Here is a 19,794-nt window from a genome sequence, read left to right on the forward strand (position 1 = left end):
AAAGTGACTTTTCTCTGGAATTAAGATGGTGGCACGGGAATGAAACAAGGCTGTGCTGTGGCGCCAATTTTACTCAGCCTATATTTGAATGCAATGTGTGGATGGGTTCAAATGCCAGTAGACGCTGTCGCTAGTTAGTGATGCATCTATCCGGACGAACGCTGCACGATTTGAGGGTTAATTGTGCTTCATTGGAACGTTCTCTGGTGGACATGCAACGTCTAACGACAGTCTGACACTGCGGTATCACGTTTTAGCTTAAATGAAAGCATTTCTAGAGCTTTCACCCTGCATCAACTGGATCTAGGTGGGAGCAGTAAAATCTACAACACGTAGGAGTGATGTGTTGCTCAAAAGTCTGTGATCTCGATAGTTTTCTAAAGATTCACCAAACAATCGAAGAAGAGTTAAAATCGAGGATAAACGTACTTCAAGTGACAGGCATATAAAATCATAACCTGCGAATAACGCAATCATTGTGATGTATTCAAAAAGCGAAAATATACGGAATCGAGAGTAGTTTGATCTCGAATGTTTGAACCGTTTCAAATGTAACACCGGGTCGAATTCTAAAACTCGCTCTATGGCCAGTTGAAGAATGTTCCACGAGACAAAAGGAGACTAAAATTACGATATGTAGGCACGTTTCAGGTGAGATTTGTAACTGTAATTCGAGTTTAGATCATTGAAAACCCACACCGATAGACAAAGACCCCCGGTCACAGGACGTGCTAAGTTGGCCCATTTCGGTACTCGAACGTGAACGTCCCATTGGTAAATGGCTCGCCACAAACGCAGCAACAGCAGGACCAACACAGTAAACTCATACAGCTTCTTACACTACTGATACATGTGCGTAGGTTAAATTACACTCGCGAGACGTTGATAGTTAAGTTTGCTGGGTTTTCTAACACTGTAACCGGCTCTGCCACGATTGTATCTTTTGTTCAACCACGACAATCGTTGGGTACGAATGTATAGGTAGGGTATGAAGTTCTGCAATGGAACCCACAGAAATTGACGGATAACAACAGCACCCCATTTTTAAAGCAGTATTATTTCTCACTGAAATGCCGGTATGTTTGGGCCGGATGATAGCTCTGAACAAGTCTGCGCGAATCTAATTAATTAATTAATTCAAATCAGCCAATTTAGTACCATGCCAACCAAGCGATTTGAATTGATTCAGCCATCGCAGACCGATGGAAGTTGAGCTGTCTTGAGTAAAAGAAGTCGGTGGAAAGAAACGAAGTTTTTACCATCTCGCAAGAGCAGCAAGAAAATAAACCCGTGGGGTCTTGTAAATTCCTAATAACTTCAACAGATCGCTTGTGTACAATTTTTTACCAACAATTCGATGCTTTCCACCAAAATAGATGTACATTCGTCACTGTCGGGGATAGGGATCGACAGGATATCAATCTGGCGGTTAAATTATCAGTTTTTGGCTTAGCGGCGTCACTGTTTGACAGTGGTCACACGTTTCCCTATCCTGTTCTGTTTACGATAGCCGCCCAATAGGCATCATGACTGAAACTTGAGCACTACTCAATCGTGGACGTGATTTTACAACCGTCTTATTGTATGATCTCACTGCGTTCTCTATTCTCATGTGCATCGCGTTCGAAAAAAAACCTTTGAACTTCCACCTAGCTGTTTGGTAGAGAAACCATAGAATAGCATATCCGTTGGCTTGACGCGGATCAGTGACCAAATACTGAACCAAATAATCTCTCCATCGTACACTTGCGTTGATCGATTGATCCCTTCTCAGGTACGTTTCCCAGTTATCGCTTAATGTGAAAAATTCAGCCATCAATAGTTGCTGTTGTAAAAGATGTAATTCACAGAAGTATGCAACCATCTTTTCCCACTTTTGAAAGGGTTTCCCTTGTCTGAGCACTACTCATAATTTCGCTGAGAACACTTAGCCATTCCACGACTATTTCATCCTTCTTTGGGCTCATGAATTGGGCAAATTCTCCTAGTTCCCATAAGCTTTATGTTCCACTTGGACCCAAATTCCACGCAATTCTCGGAACACATTGATTTGTTAATTAAACGAAAGATTCCGCTAAATTTTAATTAAGATTCCCAATAAAACCTAATTAGGGATTTCCTCTGATCGAAGTTCAATCGGTGTGTTCTTGATCGAGTCAAGTTTGACATCTAACCACCCATCATGTGAAGTGCAGTGAGTAGTTGCCGGGCCACCCGGACTTTTCCTCATTGGTCAGAAGAATGGCACAGTGCGACTTGACAGGCAGGAATGAAGAGTGAGATGCAAATTCCTGGTGACACCAATGCGATCTTCATCCCAAAATGTTACCCCCGTTTGATTTTCTCTGTCCTTGACCTGGGATGCTCTGTCTCACGATGCATCAGTGGCATTCATGCTGTCAGTTTTTATCCGGATTGTCTGGCGAAGTGTTGGAGACGTGCGAATTCCGGATTTTCGTGGTAGACTAACACAAGGCTTTTCCTGATCGCTCATCTTTGTTTATTTCAGCACAAGGCCTTATTAACTAGACTAATATGGTTTTACGAGCACGCTACCACTGATAATGACGACGACGACCAGAAGTGCACAGAAGATCCCCAAAAACCGAAAAGAAAACGGCTTCCAACAACGACAACGATTACTATTAATATATTCACGGCTTCAGACGTAAATGAGCATGATGCAGCAAAGGATAAAAAAGACATATGGAGCTGTAAATAATTGTCCTGAGACCAGGCTGGTTGCCTCGGTCAATCTCAAGGAAATAACTAAAATGGTCTGCTGCGTTTCCCCTCTTTCTGTTGATGACTTTCAAAATAAGTTGCTAGTTGCCGGGAACTAGACGGAATAACTTCTGTGATCCAATGGTGATAGTGTCTGACAAAAAGTGAATAAAGAAAGAAATCATTACGCCAGAATCAACAACACAGGGGATGCGAAATCCCAGGAACGTTTCATTCTAGTGTAGCAACAATAAAGGGAAACGGCATTAATATGCTTATAAATGGAACGATGCCTCATTCTTAGGAAGGAGCGCCATATCCGCCTCGGTGTCAATAACGACAGCATATACGGCAGTGAAAACTGATGTCATGTCGTCGATGATGGTGATGATGAACGACAGTATACCAACCGTGCACATGGTAATCTTTATGTAAATTGGATCTTCCTATGGTCGGCCGTAATGTTTGAGCTTAAAGGCTAGAAGCGAATTGATGTGTGCTTTAGGCTATACAACATTCAAGAAGCCACTTCCACGGAGATCAACCAAAGTTCGTCTAACTATCCTATCGTTTAAGGACATCGTAGTGGGACTATCGTGGATATTTATGCAACCAAGGTAAGTGGTCGCGTGAGTTCTCCATATCCACCGGTAGCAAACGAGACTGCCTTCCTCCACCCTTCCAAATCAATTGAGCCTCAAGCATCTCCTGTAGCTATCTCAAATACTCATGAGGTCAGACCACTCTCGACATTGAATACGTTGCTTCTGTCGCACCAGGTTCCTCAAAAATACGGACATATCGAATCATTCAGCGACGTGTATTTTGAGTCGAAAGATATCGGCGCCTCAGTTCATCTTGTATCACTCTTGTGCAGGTGTTTAATGCTCTAGGGGGTTTGTTTGGTTTCTCGATACCATATCCATGAGCAGTATGTGAGTTGCTGACGAGAAATGCACAAAATAATCAACCAAAGGAAGGAAACTGCAAAACATTTTGCGCTCACCTAAACGACTTTATTCTTTGATCAGGGAGCTTCCTGGCTTGACAATGAGTTCTGGGCTGGTTTATGCACATACCTGGATTCGCTCGTTTTAAAAGACCTGGACTGCTCCAAACACACCAGTTCCACTGTCAGAAGTTTCAGTCGGGAAGGAAGATCCCGCGGCGGAGAACGCGACTACATTTAACCTAACAAAAGTGAACCGCTGGCTGAAAGTTATCGCATACCATTGGCACAAACTGCGCTGCGACACCCGTAGTTCATTGGCTCTGTAGAAAACTTTGTTAAAAATTTGAAGACTACCGTTAGTTTTGTTTTCCCTTAAAGGTATGCGGCTCAGATAAATTCTGTGACAGCTTGATGTCACGGCGTAAGAAAACTGTGCACCCGACTATTCCAGCAGAATAAGTTTGTGTAGGCGTGCAACTTTCGCTGTACTCTAAACAAAATCCTTTCCTCTGGATTCGAAATTTTTATTATGCTAACGAGCATGGAGGGACTAATGAGGAAGCCGAATCTCGGTTTGATAGCTTTCAGACTCGGCATCGGTTAAGGAGCTAAGGTATTGCTGTTATTGATCCGTAGTTGCCTTTGAGTTAGAAAAGACAACTTATTAAGGGAACCATTTTTTCAAAGACAAGCTACAGAAAATGCTCTCACCTGTTACCCTTCACACCCACTAGTTGCCGGGTTATCACTTGTGAATTCCTATAGAGAATGGTGCCACAAATGATCATGTTATTTATTTGACTCGTTCCATGGATTCTGATTTTCACTTTATGGATTCGAGTACGAGTCGCTTCAGTTGGCGCAGTGATGACCGAAAATACACGTGTCATTTACCATTTATGTCGCCCTTACACTCTCCAAAGTCATGCCACACGGTTGACATCGAGAAAACGCTGATGTCCTAAGTTGATATGGAAAGTATGAATTTCGCGACCACACGGAAAACGACTTACGAAGTAGTCGTTGAAATGATTTTGGCTTCTTTTTCCACATACAGGTGAGAATGTAGACAGGAACTGCACTGAACATGATGAGAACACCCATTACTGAAAAGCAAAGGATGAAGACCAATAAGGAAACCCAGAATAAACAAGAAAACACTCTGCCGGAATAAAAAAAACATTTCTACGGGCTGAACCGTTCAACGCTGAACTTTCAAAGTTGTGCCCGTAAGGAATGAGGAACCAGTTTCCTGCATCCATACCGAATTGAATCTGACAACTTGCACCGTATTTAAGCCCATCGCCCATACAAACAGCTCGGCCGCTCTGAAACAAGCGGTGATCTTAACAGAGAGTACAATGAGAAAACACGCTTTCATTGCAGATGGTCGAGGATATGACAGATCAATATTCACCAGAAACTCAATGTATAAGTGAGCGGCAAGTGAGAAAACTTCAATTGGCACCGCAGAGAAAAGTAACTCGTTAACAAAGTTCTGTTAGTGATCGAAATTATGGCAGTGGTTATCAAGCAGAGTGGATCATGGTGATAATAATGCACCGATATGCTTTCTTTCACTTAGTACGGGAATGCAGATGTAATCCTTTCCGTTATAACGAAACACTGTCGGTATGTCTATAGTACTGATTTGTAAATAAAACGCAACCTAGATGGCTTCAATAGTACAGTCAATAGTTCACCCATACGATGGGCTGTCGATACTGCAGTGCACTAGTCTTTTTTGCTCACAAAAGAAACAACGACGTCCGATGTATCTGACTCTCTGTGCACGGGTTTCCTAAAAGGGTTGGAAAGAGACCCTTCCAACTAAACATGGGCAGTGTTTGAAAACAGACACCCTATAAGTTGTCAACTTGTTGTGCATCCAACCTGTAGTAAGTGTTTTGGTCCTCATGCTCGTCAAGCCAAACAAATATAACAAGTCGTAAGCGCACCAACAATAAGCCTAAAATTGTCAGTTGAACGTGAGAAAAGTGCCAGGTGGTGCTGGATTCTATGAAAATGGATGTCCAGAGTTCTGGAAATCCGGAGATCACACGACCTTTCATCCAAATTTTTTTTCACGGAGTCCTAAATGAGTCTGCTGGTGGGAAGTGCTCTTCACCCTAACCGATAGTACCCAAATTTGCATACAACTTCGACAGATACAGATACTCATCTAACTGAAATTGGAAACGCAGTTAGGTGTCAAAAAATTTGAAGTGGTTAGGCGGATTAGAACATCAGATGGAGATGTTAGGGTTATTAAGACAAGATATCAAATAGGAATAAACTAATGTTTTGGGAGTTGATGAAGATGCGGCAATGAGAAACAGCGGCTAAGCTGCTAAGCGACGCGTCCTAAAATGCCGCTTAATTGGCGAACCGCAAAAGATAAGCAGTACCCCAAATGAAATACCTGTTGATCAGTCACTGCGGAAGGAAGTTAAAAGACCAAACAGGATGTAGATGAATGAGATGAATATGGAGGATGTGATACGAGGCGGATACTTCGAAAAACAATACAATATTACTGTAATTCTTTGGATTCTCAATGGAATAGCTCCTAGATGAGCGGTTGCAGACTTGAAAAGGATATACACCGCACTATTTCTAAAAATGCAATGTGTTAATACAGGCAGTATGATATACTACCATCATTCATCATCACTAGCTGTAAAAACCACGTACTTGCCATACAGTGGCTATAGCTACCACAATTTCGTTCATCGATGATATTGGGCGCGGGTAGATAGATACGCATTGGATGCGGTAGCTAATATAACTGATGCGTAGATACAAGCTTGTCTGTGAAATTCTAATTGGACAAATTGGCAGGGGAGCTATGCATTGAAGTCAATAGCTTGGATGCACGAGCGCCATGAAGGGCGTGACTTAACCATGTCTGACAATGCCTCTAAACATTGATGTGTTCCGTCTCGGAGTCTCCATCCAGAAAGACGGTAATGATCAGCGCAGCCGAGTTTGCTGGTAATGACTTTTATATTTCGTTGCTGTTTTGCTGTTTCACTTCCGTAGCTCGTTTTCATCCTTTACGTGGTTGCGCTAAAAGAGCCCTTCGAGGAAAGTGGTCGACTGGCATACGAAGCACGTGGGCAGACCAATGTAGTCTATGTAGTGTGACCCGCATTTATTCATTTCTGCCTACCGAGAAGTTGGGCTGAACCGTTCAACGCTGAACTTTCAAAGTTGTGCCCGTAAGGAATGAGGAACCAGTTTCCTGCATCCATACCGAATTGAATCTGACAACTTGCACCGTATTTAAGCCCATCGCCCATACAAACAGCTCGGCCGCTCTGAAACAAGCGGTGATCTTAACAGAGAGTACAATGAGAAAACACGCTTTCATTGCAGATGGTCGAGGATATGACAGATCAATATTCACCAGAAACTCAATGTATAAGTGAGCGGCAAGTGAGAAAACTTCAATTGGCACCGCAGAGAAAAGTAACTCGTTAACAAAGTTCTGTTAGTGATCGAAATTATGGCAGTGGTTATCAAGCAGAGTGGATCATGGTGATAATAATGCACCGATATGCTTTCTTTCACTTAGTACGGGAATGCAGATGTAATCCTTTCCGTTATAACGAAACACTGTCGGTATGTCTATAGTACTGATTTGTAAATAAAACGCAACCTAGATGGCTTCAATAGTACAGTCAATAGTTCACCCATACGATGGGCTGTCGATACTGCAGTGCACTAGTCTTTTTTGCTCACAAAAGAAACAACGACGTCCGATGTATCTGACTCTCTGTGCACGGGTTTCCTAAAAGGGTTGGAAAGAGACCCTTCCAACTAAACATGGGCAGTGTTTGAAAACAGACACCCTATAAGTTGTCAACTTGTTGTGCATCCAACCTGTAGTAAGTGTTTTGGTCCTCATGCTCGTCAAGCCAAACAAATATAACAAGTCGTAAGCGCACCAACAATAAGCCTAAAATTGTCAGTTGAACGTGAGAAAAGTGCCAGGTGGTGCTGGATTCTATGAAAATGGATGTCCAGAGTTCTGGAAATCCGGAGATCACACGACCTTTCATCCAAATTTTTTTTCACGGAGTCCTAAATGAGTCTGCTGGTGGGAAGTGCTCTTCACCCTAACCGATAGTACCCAAATTTGCATACAACTTCGACAGATACAGATACTCATCTAACTGAAATTGGAAACGCAGTTAGGTGTCAAAAAATTTGAAGTGGTTAGGCGGATTAGAACATCAGATGGAGATGTTAGGGTTATTAAGACAAGATATCAAATAGGAATAAACTAATGTTTTGGGAGTTGATGAAGATGCGGCAATGAGAAACAGCGGCTAAGCTGCTAAGCGACGCGTCCTAAAATGCCGCTTAATTGGCGAACCGCAAAAGATAAGCAGTACCCCAAATGAAATACCTGTTGATCAGTCACTGCGGAAGGAAGTTAAAAGACCAAACAGGATGTAGATGAATGAGATGAATATGGAGGATGTGATACGAGGCGGATACTTCGAAAAACAATACAATATTACTGTAATTCTTTGGATTCTCAATGGAATAGCTCCTAGATGAGCGGTTGCAGACTTGAAAAGGATATACACCGCACTATTTCTAAAAATGCAATGTGTTAATACAGGCAGTATGATATACTACCATCATTCATCATCACTAGCTTTAAAAACCACGTACTTGCCATACAGTGGCTATAGCTACCACAATTTCGTTCATCGATGATATTGGGCGCGGGTAGATAGATAGCATTGGATGATAATCCAAACTTCTCTTCTGGTTCTGCTAAAGCCACCACAGTTTCAGGTCAACTAGCCATTTATTACTACCCTACCGTCACATTCCTCCACAACCGAGTTTTTTAAGAAACACTTCTGGTTCTGCTAAAGCCACCACAGTTTCAGGTCAACTAGCCATTTATTACTACCCTACCGTCACATTCCTCCACAACGAAGACGAGTTTTTTCCACCAGGACTTGACTTGTTCGATAGACCAGCTTAGACTAATGACACTATAGAAGTGACAGAACATACGATATACGATGGAATATACACTCGTCTCAAATAATCACAAGTGATTCTGTTGTTAAAAACTAAGGTTCTTGTTCGTAACAAGTCTAGCCGATTTCTATCCGACTGGCTGTGTCACTCAAAAAAAAGAATCTGCATGAGTTGGATGGTAGGAATTGGCAAGAAAGCTTCGATGTTGACGTGGAGTTTCTGCTCTAGTTGTATATGCATGTGGTTTTGATTGCTTCAAAGAAAAATCGCTCTGATCAGTAGATAAATTCCCCCACCTCTTGACCAACCGAATTTCGTTCAATCGAATGTGACAAGGTATGCTTCCAAGAATCCGGAAGGAAAGAAACAGAGACATAATATGTGACAGTCCTGAAACGTGTTAGGTCGGCTGAACGTGGTAAACTCTTGTTTGGCGGAAAATATATACACTTCAAAATTGGGAGTCCAAATAATATAATGGTTACTTACTGGATTCTTTTGGAGCGCCAACAAATGCAAATATGGCCAAAGAGGCTGTGACCGCCACGTAGATGATCGCGAAGACCAAGGGGGCCTAAAGAAGGGAGAAATCGAGACAGGGGTTACACAACTCCAAATAGAAGCTTGACTATTTACTTTACATTTGTTCTTTGGCACTCAGTGACTACCGATTCCATGTTAACGTAGTACTTATGAAGTGAAATTGCAGTTCAAATGGTTTGATTATGATTCACGACACCGCACAACGTAGGACATTTCTGAATCTATGCCACTGCTCACTTTAGTCACCAGCAAAGGAGTCAACTTGGGATGAGAAAAGACTCGTTCGAAACTTTGAATTCCATATCCTATGTTAGAATGCTCAAAAACATAACTCGTTCGAAACTTTGAATTCCGTATTCTATGTTAGAATGTTCAAAAACATAACAGAATGATTGACTTAAACAGTGTGCCTTTTGCATCGGATCAATCATTCTTAACTCTCGTTCACAAGTGATATGTTTTCTATGCAAGGTGAGAGTTTTGTTTCATGGACGAGCTACGATTGGAAAATTGTCCTGCGGATTCGGCCTGGTGGCCGTACCCTAACTAACGAGCTCGCTGTGCATGGTAAGTGAAAGAAACATCCATGATGGATGGTATTGTAAATTATTACAAGAACTTAGCTCAGAGGCAGGCCAGATATCTCAACAAAGTTTGACTTTTCGAGAGTAACTACCTAAAGGTGACATTACAAGGTGAACGTCTCCAAAATACGTGTGTTTCAGGAGCTCAAAGCTCATAAGTAAGTAGCACCTGTGACCCAGATCTGAAGGCCATTCAGCTCTTGAACTTTTGGCTCAAACTTCAAGTTCGAGATAGCCCAGTGGTTAAGACGAGAACTTACTGATCAGAAGGTTCGGACCGGACGCCCGCGTCTCGACTACTCCTGTCTAGGCTTAGGCAACCTGGCAGTATCCCATCCCTCGTTCCTCCTGCGGGTGGAATGATGGTCAATCACCGGAAGGGTGTTAGAGCAGGAGGATTGTATTGTTATTATTATTAGGGCTGGAGGTGAAACATCACTGTCGTCTGCTCATTCTTCCACACTCTGGATGGAGCTCGTCTATTTCAGTCCTATCCAAAATTAATACCTCCTTTCCAACCCACGTTTCATACTACCGCACATCAATAGGCCTCAACTAAAGGTATGTACAAAGGCACGCGATTGTTGAATATCACCTAGGACTCTCAATTAACCCTACCTCCATGTTCTATGTCCCGTTTTCGTGTATTTAACCACTACCACCCACTAATGAAGCCATTCTTGCAAGACGGACCGACCAGCTCCTCACATCTACGGTAACGACGAATATCGCAGACCGTCTTATCCAACGTGAACATATTGATGGCAACTTTCACCCATCCCTCCCTATTTATATTAAGCCTATCCCAAAGGCCAGGGGTAAGCATCATCTGATCACCTAACCAGCTGTCCTGCAGCTCACGAGCATGCTCGTGCTGTGTGGTAATCCATTCAAGCTACCTTTTTTCCAAGCTCCTCCAGTTTGCATGCAAATACAATCGCAGCAGGCCATGGAATGGAACTTGCCAAGCGAGTTTCAGTTTTACTTCTGGTTAGGGGTAAGTCCTTTGTCCAATGCACTCTTCCTGATATTTCGTCCACTTTCATTGTAGCAAGCACGAAAGAAATTAGATTAAAATAACATTGACCTTCAAACTGCCAACCGTTATCCTCTAACTTTCAGCTAGCTTGGGGTATAGTTGTTATTTCGCTCATAGCACACGCAAAATGGAAAACGATCGTCTTATCTCCTCTGTAATGTTGGTATACTTCAGGTTTCCCACCCACAACGCTGATGAACTTTGAGCTGCTAACCCGGCTGGGTTGCTTAAGTAAACAAAGGACACTACTTTTTGCTGTGGTGTATCAGCGTGTTCAAAATTTTCACATGTTTGGCATGTAAAGGTGACAGTTACTTGTCGCCCCTCTGTTTCTATCTTCCTTGAGCACTCAAGAGATATTTGTCCATGAGGATAAAAAGATGCAACTGCCGATTGCGTACCCTCTCGCATTACGTTGTGTGAGGCTTATCGTACTGAATCAGTTTTCGCAAAATTGTGATGGTTTGCGAATAACTGTATTCGATAAGGCTGCAATTGGAATGTACAGTTCTGAACGTGAATAAAACGTTACATGAGAGCGCAAAAATCCCCCTAAATGTATACACATACGTATTCAGTTACATGAGTCAGCTGAAACATGCAGCGGCAGTGACCTCACATGACGTTCCTGTTGACAGACACTTTTGACGTAATCTAACAGCGATTATCCCGGCCACCGACAGTGCGTTTTTACCGGTCCCTGTGGAGCGACTGGATGACACTTGATAAAGCACGTCGAATGATGCGACCGAACTTACACGGCAACTCGAATCGCTTGAGTAAGACCGGATCAAACTTGATACGTGTTTGATTTTGTGGCTCGCTACATAATCACCTAAGCTCAGCCATTCTTTGAGCAGATATCGAGTCGTATGACCCACGTGGTTGGTTCACACAACATTCTCAACGAAAGAATGAAAACAAGAATCGTGCACTGATGCCTTAGCCTTGACATTAGAATTAAGCGAACGACTTGCCCTTGGAAAGGAATTAGTGACAGCTTATTTATTGTATTCAATCCCGTCTTAAGGCGCATACCAATCCGGTAAGCTAGGTGAAGATCGTTAATTTTTAGTTGTTCTCCAAACATTAACATGATACGAAGGGTTCACCTACGAGGATCACTGTGGCCAATAGGCACAAAAACAGATCACAAGCGTATTTTGTCACCTCGTAAGATGCTTCACCATAGACGCATTTAATGCCTGATCCGTTCACTGGTACGAGCCTTTGCGTAAAGAAACCGTGCTCCGTTTTGACAGATGGGATCACTTCCATGTGAACGATTAGCCGAAATCGGGGTCCGGCCGATGTCCGCTTCTTGATTGGCTTGTGACATAAAAATAAGTGTTATGCCTCCGGAGCCCCAGATGCGGTCCGCGCTGACTCGCGTGTGCAGCATCTTGGAAATCTTGAAACCCGGCGCACACGCAAATGGATAAGGCCGAACGGGGAAAGTGTGAAATCACCAGTATGCCTACCCGACGGTCTACACCTGTTAAATCAGATGAAATCGACAAAACCACGTACATACGATCAACAGGTGACCACCATATGCAACCTTTTTACTTGCTTTCATTCTTTCAACACCGTTTCACTTTCATCAACCTTAAACATACTGCACCGGGCCCACAGAACTTGGCCTTAATATGGGTATCACTGCAGACAACTGGAAGTGCTCAAACACTTCGGTTAACAACTCAAGCCCTAGTATATTGGTTAGACTGGGTGCAATCAAGGGTGGTCGAGAATTACGGTTATGAAATATCGAAATTAGTCGTTTCACTGGCCTCCACCGATTGCACAACTAGTAAACCGAACCTGTTGTTCCAAGACACGGTTGCCTCTATGAACAAAACATTTTCGCACCCACAAATCGTGACATGTTCGTTTTCAACAGGATGAAAGAATGCATAAAAAAGGTCTCTTAGGTTACTGACAGACAGAAACCGGTCAACTGGATTTGCAGAACGTGTATAAACAGATTTACAGGTAGGTTTCGTGTGCATAAGACAAGGTCTTTCAAAATTTTATTCAGAACGTACCACTATTAACCAGGCTGACAATTCCTAATATCAGAGCAAGACTACGTTAGGTGAACGCCTGTATGATACAGCAACTCCTTGGTGTGAATGACGAGGAAAATGTGACAACTAAGGCTTTTAGACCGACCAACTCGTGACAACAGAGTAAAGAAAACCTACATGTACTTATCCAACCTACCTTGACGGGTCGAGGAGCGTCGCGACGAGTGAATCGAAAAACTATGACGATGAATACCGTCAATCCAATGGCTGTCCACTGCACGAAACCGAGGTAGGTTATCAGAGAGTAGATGTCCGTCACCAACAGGTAGGCCAAAGTAACGAGACACTAAATGGAGAGTAGCAACAGGTAGACGTGACATGGATTTTGGAATACGTAGACCAACAGAGGTTGACTGGCATTTCCGAAGGAATTTTTTCATTTAGGGTGTTTAAAAGGCCATATTTGTTGTTTACGCTCATCAGGTTTTATCGTTGAAGCTTTAGGACAACCTGAGAACGGCTATTGAATCTAGCCAAATTGGTTTAGATAAAGCACGGTTATGCTATCTTACCTGGAAGCATAATCGCAGCCGAGCATAAGATAGCCAAACGGGTAGTTTTGTGCTTGGCCACGATATGGCAGAGATTAGCACTCGACCGAAGGTGAGCTGGGATAATTCAGCAACATGGTCAAATAGGGTAGGTTAAGCCAACCCATTTGGATCCAGTTCGAGCAATTCTTCTGCTATAAACAGTCTGTCAATCACCGATGTAGTGTCAGAAATCCCAATTTCAACAATTTAATTGGAGAGAAATACGGATATCAACAAAAAGGTGATGAATTATGTACAGTGCTCGCTGCAGTGAACTTCCTGTTAAAAGAAGGGTTTACTTACGATTTGATTATATATTGGAACAGCAACAAAAAACAAAACTGAGGCGCGAAATGTAAACGGATGTGTATTCGAATAACCCACACACAAACGTGTCCGTAGCTAGCTGTATCCACGATAATACATGCGAGTACGTTAGTGATGATATCATCCGAGCGGGATTTAGACGACCGAAATCAAAATGATAGCCAAACACCAAATTTTGGAGTGCGATGTCCAAACACACTGATCAAGAATGGGAGAAGTTCGGGGCTGAAGTGGAATACCAACTTTAGCGGAATATACTCATTTGCAAACAAGTATGGTTTTGCGAGAGAATCATATGGAACCCAGCTGAATCTCTGGTTTACGATGTTTTTAAGCAATACTGAATTCACATTTCCACGTCTACCAGCCGTCCACACTGTTTTCTGACGACTCACATCGATGCTTTCCGGGAAGTCGGATGATATCAATAGCTGGCTCACTGTGGAATCCACACATGGGTTTCACCGACAGCGCTGACAGATGTCAACCGTTATTCTACTGGGCAGAGGTGACGAAACACGTGCGCCCCTCATTTGCGCGATTATAACAGAGGCCATTGGCTTCAGTAAATAAGTTGGTAGGATATGTGTGTGGCAAGCTACAGGTCGGTATCCTGACTCATAACTAGGCGTGTATGTTTCCTCGTACTATGTATTCTTGGACTTCATGTTTCAAGTACGTTTGATGTACGCCATCTGTCTGACTGGTATGGTCCAGTAGCACACTAGATAAGAGAATAATATCACTTCCAGCTAGAGCGGCATCGTCTTTGCAAGTGTTCTCCAAACTTAATGCTGTACCCTAGGAATAGCAACGCACTGCAGATTCCGCGGATTTTTATGTAATGATAACCGATCAGCTGTAAGTCCAGTCGGTGCATTGCTGCCATATCGCGCATAGAAGACACAAAGGCTGAGATAGCGACAGGTTGCCTAAGCCCAGACAAGAGCGCTCGACCCGCTTAGGTTGGGTTCGAACCACGGACATTCAGGGCAGTAAGATCGTGCCTTGAACACTGATCTATTTCGGGCTATGTAGCCCGGGAAAAATCAACTACAAGAGACTGATTAAAACATTGAGGTTTGTCTTCTTACCGTTTTAAACACAGTGACACTTGTGTAGGCCAGAATATGTACTTACCGAGCGAGGATTGGGAAAAGTATGCATAAGCAAATTAACGAATTATTGTGGAGGACTATAATGTACCTCCGAATTCTTTACTTATCAGGTTGGCTGAACTAGCACGTAAGCTCGTGCTTTTTAGAGAAACCCTTTCAGAGGATCCAAGAAACACGCTTCAGGCTTGGTGGTTTCCCCTGAAAACAGCCCTTTCGGTTTCAGATTTTCGCAATTCCCATATCGAAAGTTGGCACAGTAAAACTTGTAATGAGCTTAACAGAGGAGGCGACGAGGCATGTACTTCGCTATTAAGACAAGTCATGCATGTTATGCATCCCAAGTTGTTTTCCACGTACCGAGTGAAGAGAGACACTGGTTGAGAGGTTCATGTATGATTAGATAAAATAGCATAAAGGGAATAGCGAAATCTCGGTGGGACCAACTTTGGTAATGTATCCACGCGTGCCTATCCCTAGAGATATTACGGGACGCGACTGATATCCTATGTCAATTTTTCATATACTGCCAGTTTTCCTGCCGGACGTCTTGCGTCCGGTCCGCCAAGATGCCATGGAATAGGTATGATATACTGGAGATAAACCCTATCTTTGAATGCAGTTCTGTTCTCTTCCAGCTAATACGATTCGATTGTCCGATAGTGAATCAGTGACGCTTAACGAATGTATGGAGTCTGGCTTGTGTTGACCCATACAAGGTCATACTGGTGAAAGTTTCTTTCCAGTTGTTGCACCACGACTACGAGCTTGAGTTGATGCAACTATCAATCCACGGTGAGCCCCGTGACCTTGGCTGGAGGAATTGAAACATATGTTCACCACCTACAATTTCTGCGATTCATACTGTTAGTTTGCATCCTGATTGTTTGAATTAGCGCTCAGAGGTGGTTGTTAGCGATAGACGAGCACTGGCTGCACATTTCCTCTTCAATGGCAGGTGACTGGACAGCAGTCAGTCTGAGGAACGGCTAATTTTGAAAGACCATCGTTTGGTCACTCGGTTATGGGTGGGGTTGCCTTAGAAAATGGCGAGTCCCTAATCCGTAATGACAGAGACAGGATGGTATCAAGTTCAAAGTCACTAAGCAAACTGGTTACCTCAAAGTTTATTATGGTTCCTGTAGTGTTCGGAATGCCAATTTTTTATCTAATAATACAAGTATGATTACATGGCTACACATGGCCACAGGGCTTCCAATCACGAAAGAAAACAGTGTAAACGTATGGAAACTGTCCAGATGTTCATGAAATGGAAGCATAGTAAGAGGCAAATTGCTATTGGTCTCAAAACCAACGTTTAGGGGTAGCTATTACAGACTAGATGGTAACCAAAACCATTTACTGCTACTAAATGAGCATGCTTCCGGCTGAAGCGAATGGAAAATCATGACTTTCCCCAACCGTCTTTTTGGACCAACCAACTCACAGTGAAAAATACCGCCGGTACTGGAGTGAGCCGGTCCACTTACAGGAAGGATATAACCTCCGGCATTTGGTTTTCCTGGCTCGCCACGAAGAAGACACGAGAAGCTGTTAACATAGAACCGTTCACGCCACCACATGTGGAAAACGCCACAAATAATGGCATGATCCACCAAATCGGACCGTAAATTCGAGCTGCAAATGTCTGTAAAAAACGAAAAAAGAAAGTTGGGTACAGCAAGTACACAATAAAATCGCCACAAGTTTTCAATAAATACCAAGAAAACGGACGCAACTAAGAGGCAAAGTCATCAGAGAAATAAATGATGGACGCAACCGCATTCTGTTCGGACTCCATCGGAAGTGAACAAATGGTGGTATGTGGTCCTGCCAGAAGACAAATTTAGTGAACCATTATTTCCACACAAATAAACACGATTCGATTGTGAGTATGGGCACTGAGGGCTGACACAAATACAATTTGAACGGCTCCGAGTCTCGATGGATTATTATAATTCACCACTCGCAGACTTTACGTTACCATAGGAATACACTTCTATAGGTTACGAATGACGAACGAGTTACACAAGGAGTCATCTCGACTCACAAACGGAATGAATCCACAATTGCACATCTGCGAATCCTTCTGCTGACCTAAACTAAGTCTTGACTTCGCTGGGAACTAGTCCTGACGTTCACTTCTGTCAACTCGGCGTTCAATGGTCTGAATTAGACGATGGTCTTCAGAGTAACAATACAAAACCGACGAAGGTAACGGCCGGGAATGAGATATATTGCGACAGTGTGGCTGATTTTATTACCATTGTCAATCGCATCATGGTCAAAGAACAAGTGTGGGAAGGGTCGGAACTTGGGTAAACTGCTAAAACTTGAACGCCCATGTAAGTTAGATGATAGATTCCACAATAGTGGTTGTCACAACCTGGTTAAAAGCGCTCCTGTCGTCGTTTCGGACTCAACTTTGTAAATAGCGTCATCATAGTAGATACCCTTTAAAATAAGCTGAACTCCTCAAACACTCACTCTTCACGTTTGTGCTCAGGATTTTAAAGGCATGCGTTTTTACTCTGAAATTTCTTCGTTTCAACAGACTTTTGGAATACCCGTACGAGTCCGGTGCGACCAGTTTTGATTACAAAACTGACCATACGACGGCAGTACGGTTTTCCGACCATCAGTGGGAGTAACTCACGTTGCAAACCCGGATTAGCAGTTTGCGCTGATAACTCGCCGCATGAAGCTCAGAACAAAGAAATTCTTATGGAAGGTCACAAGCAACGGACTCAACACAATACAGTTAGAAGGTAGGGTACGTAACATATCCAGCCCGTTCGCTGTACTGTTTGCGCTGGGCAAAGGAAAAAATGAAACATTTCAGGTTGCAGAGTTTTTAAACAAGTGTATCCATATGCGAAATAAGGGTCCAAATATGGATTCGAAATAAGTAGACCGCTTTGCCTCGCAAAATTAATAGACAGCGCTAAGAGACCAGCACTCAGACAAGCAGGCACAACCGACTTTTCATGCACATCGATGGTAAACTACTACTGGTTTTCACGCGCTAAACTTTGGCGAACCTATTTATTGTAACGCTCGGAAGACTTTACAACTACCGCTGTCTGCAATAAACTCGTGGGCAAGAGGTTCATCACTAATGGTCATGACAAGTGCACGCTCATTCTAACGCGTACATGTTGAAGAAGTGCGAACCGAAATGGGCTTCAATACAAAGAACTTTTCCCTCTTGAAGAACCACTAAAAGTGCACTAGGAGTATAGCCCAAAAGCAGTAGTTCCCCATTAGGGCTACATAACAAAATCCGTGAGTGTAGTTTTGAAGCGCGACTTCGGTTGTCTTGTAATCTCGACCTGAGCGAAACCTTGTGGCAGTGACGCGGAACACTTTTAAAGGGTGGTTTGGCAAAATGAAAGGAAGGCTCTGTAAATAAAATCATGTAAATTGAGGCGTAAAGAAGTGTAGAGCAGGACATAACTCGCAGCATAAAATCAACTGATAATCTACTTTTTAGAAAAGTTTAGATGAAAATCGGTTAAAAATACTGGTTGCTTGTGAAACCTTTCTGAAACAATAGTCTCTAGGTCAGCTTTATGCGTCTCCTAAATCATGAAACTTGTGTTCAACTAACCAGATAAAAGTATCCAGCCAGTGACGTGGAATAGGAAACTTTCATATTTTATTCCAGTATCGAGTATGCAAGTTTGGTCAATTGGATCGAAGTGGAAATTTGTACATAGACCGGCACATCACCAGATAAACGATACCAAACAAGAGGGCAAAAATATGCCTTAAAATGACGAACTCACCACTGCCACGGCTGGAGTGGTTAAAAGTTCAGTCATTGAGACCACGGTCAAGTAGGCCACGTTGGCCAGTGTGTAGAGGACGGTAACAACGAGACACGAGGAGACCACTGCAATTGGAAGATCCCGTCGTGGGTTGCTCATCTCTTCGATCATACAGTTCAGAAAGTTCCAACCGGCATATGCGAATAGGCCAGAGTAGAATGCTTTTGCGATACTGCCAGGATCCCAGTTAGATCCTTCGAATGGGTCTTGCAGTTCCTCAGTACGGCCTGTGTAAACAGAATGCCCGTCAGGTAGGGATATGGGTTTCAGTAACTTATCTACCACCAAGTTTATTTTCACAAGTCACAAGATCATTCTGAGACATCAAAACAAATAAACCTTGTTTGGGTGATTCATAATTTAGGAGGAGTCATCACGAGGAGAAGTGGGGTGTAGTGCTAAGCTTCTGTAATGATCTACTGTGGAAATACCTTTGGAAAGAGCAATGCTTTCTCGCTGGAAACAGATAAATACCAATAAGAGTCCAAGGAACCGATTAAGAATAGAGACGTAGATGAGACGGAACAATGCTACTGGACTATCCGGTATGATATTTTCAAGCACTACACAACGAGTTCGACCAAGGAATTCTGATTGGAAAACAGACTTCAGGCTTCCAGAACAACCTTTCCGTCGGTCCCGTAATGGTGTGAATTCTCCGAAAAAACGAAAAATATTCCCCTTTTCTCCAACGAGATCGCCTTGGGAGAATCACTGTACACACAAAACATGACTGGAATGTCCAGCTTGCACAGGTTGCAGCGACATGGCTCAAGTGGTTAGAGCGCGAATTTACTGATTGTAAGGTCCGTGGTTCGAACCCGACCTCTGCCTCTCGACTTCCCCTGTCCAGGCTTGGGAAACCCAACACAATAAATTATAGGAACACGGAGTTCGCACTACACAAATAGCAAAATAGTTAAACAGAGTGGAGTCAGTATGATGGTGCTTGTTCACCCTGCTGTGTTCAATCTGGGTAATGTCTTCAAAGTTCAAATTTAGACGCGTTTTCCGCCCAAAAAGATAGCTTGTCCCTTATATATATCTCAGGTT

The 19,794-nt window shown here is 43.0% G+C and overlaps 1 protein-coding gene across 1 annotated transcript; it reads right to left on the reverse strand.

Annotated features, from left to right (window-relative positions):
- Window positions 1-2,620: 2,620 nt before the first annotated feature.
- Window positions 2,621-19,002, reverse strand: T265_13746 (hypothetical protein; the record flags this gene model as incomplete). Its single annotated transcript, XM_009170280.1, has 5 exons — window positions 2,621-2,878; window positions 4,690-4,782; window positions 9,173-9,257; window positions 13,073-13,222; window positions 18,700-19,002. Coding segments are annotated over 5 exons (684 nt in total), but the record flags the coding sequence as incomplete, so codon positions are not given.
- Window positions 19,003-19,794: the final 792 nt, after the last annotated feature.

Source organism: Opisthorchis viverrini, assembly GCF_000715545.1.
Source record: "Opisthorchis viverrini unplaced genomic scaffold opera_v5_99, whole genome shotgun sequence".
In the NCBI taxonomy this organism is placed as follows: Eukaryota; Metazoa; Platyhelminthes; class Trematoda; order Opisthorchiida; family Opisthorchiidae; genus Opisthorchis; species Opisthorchis viverrini.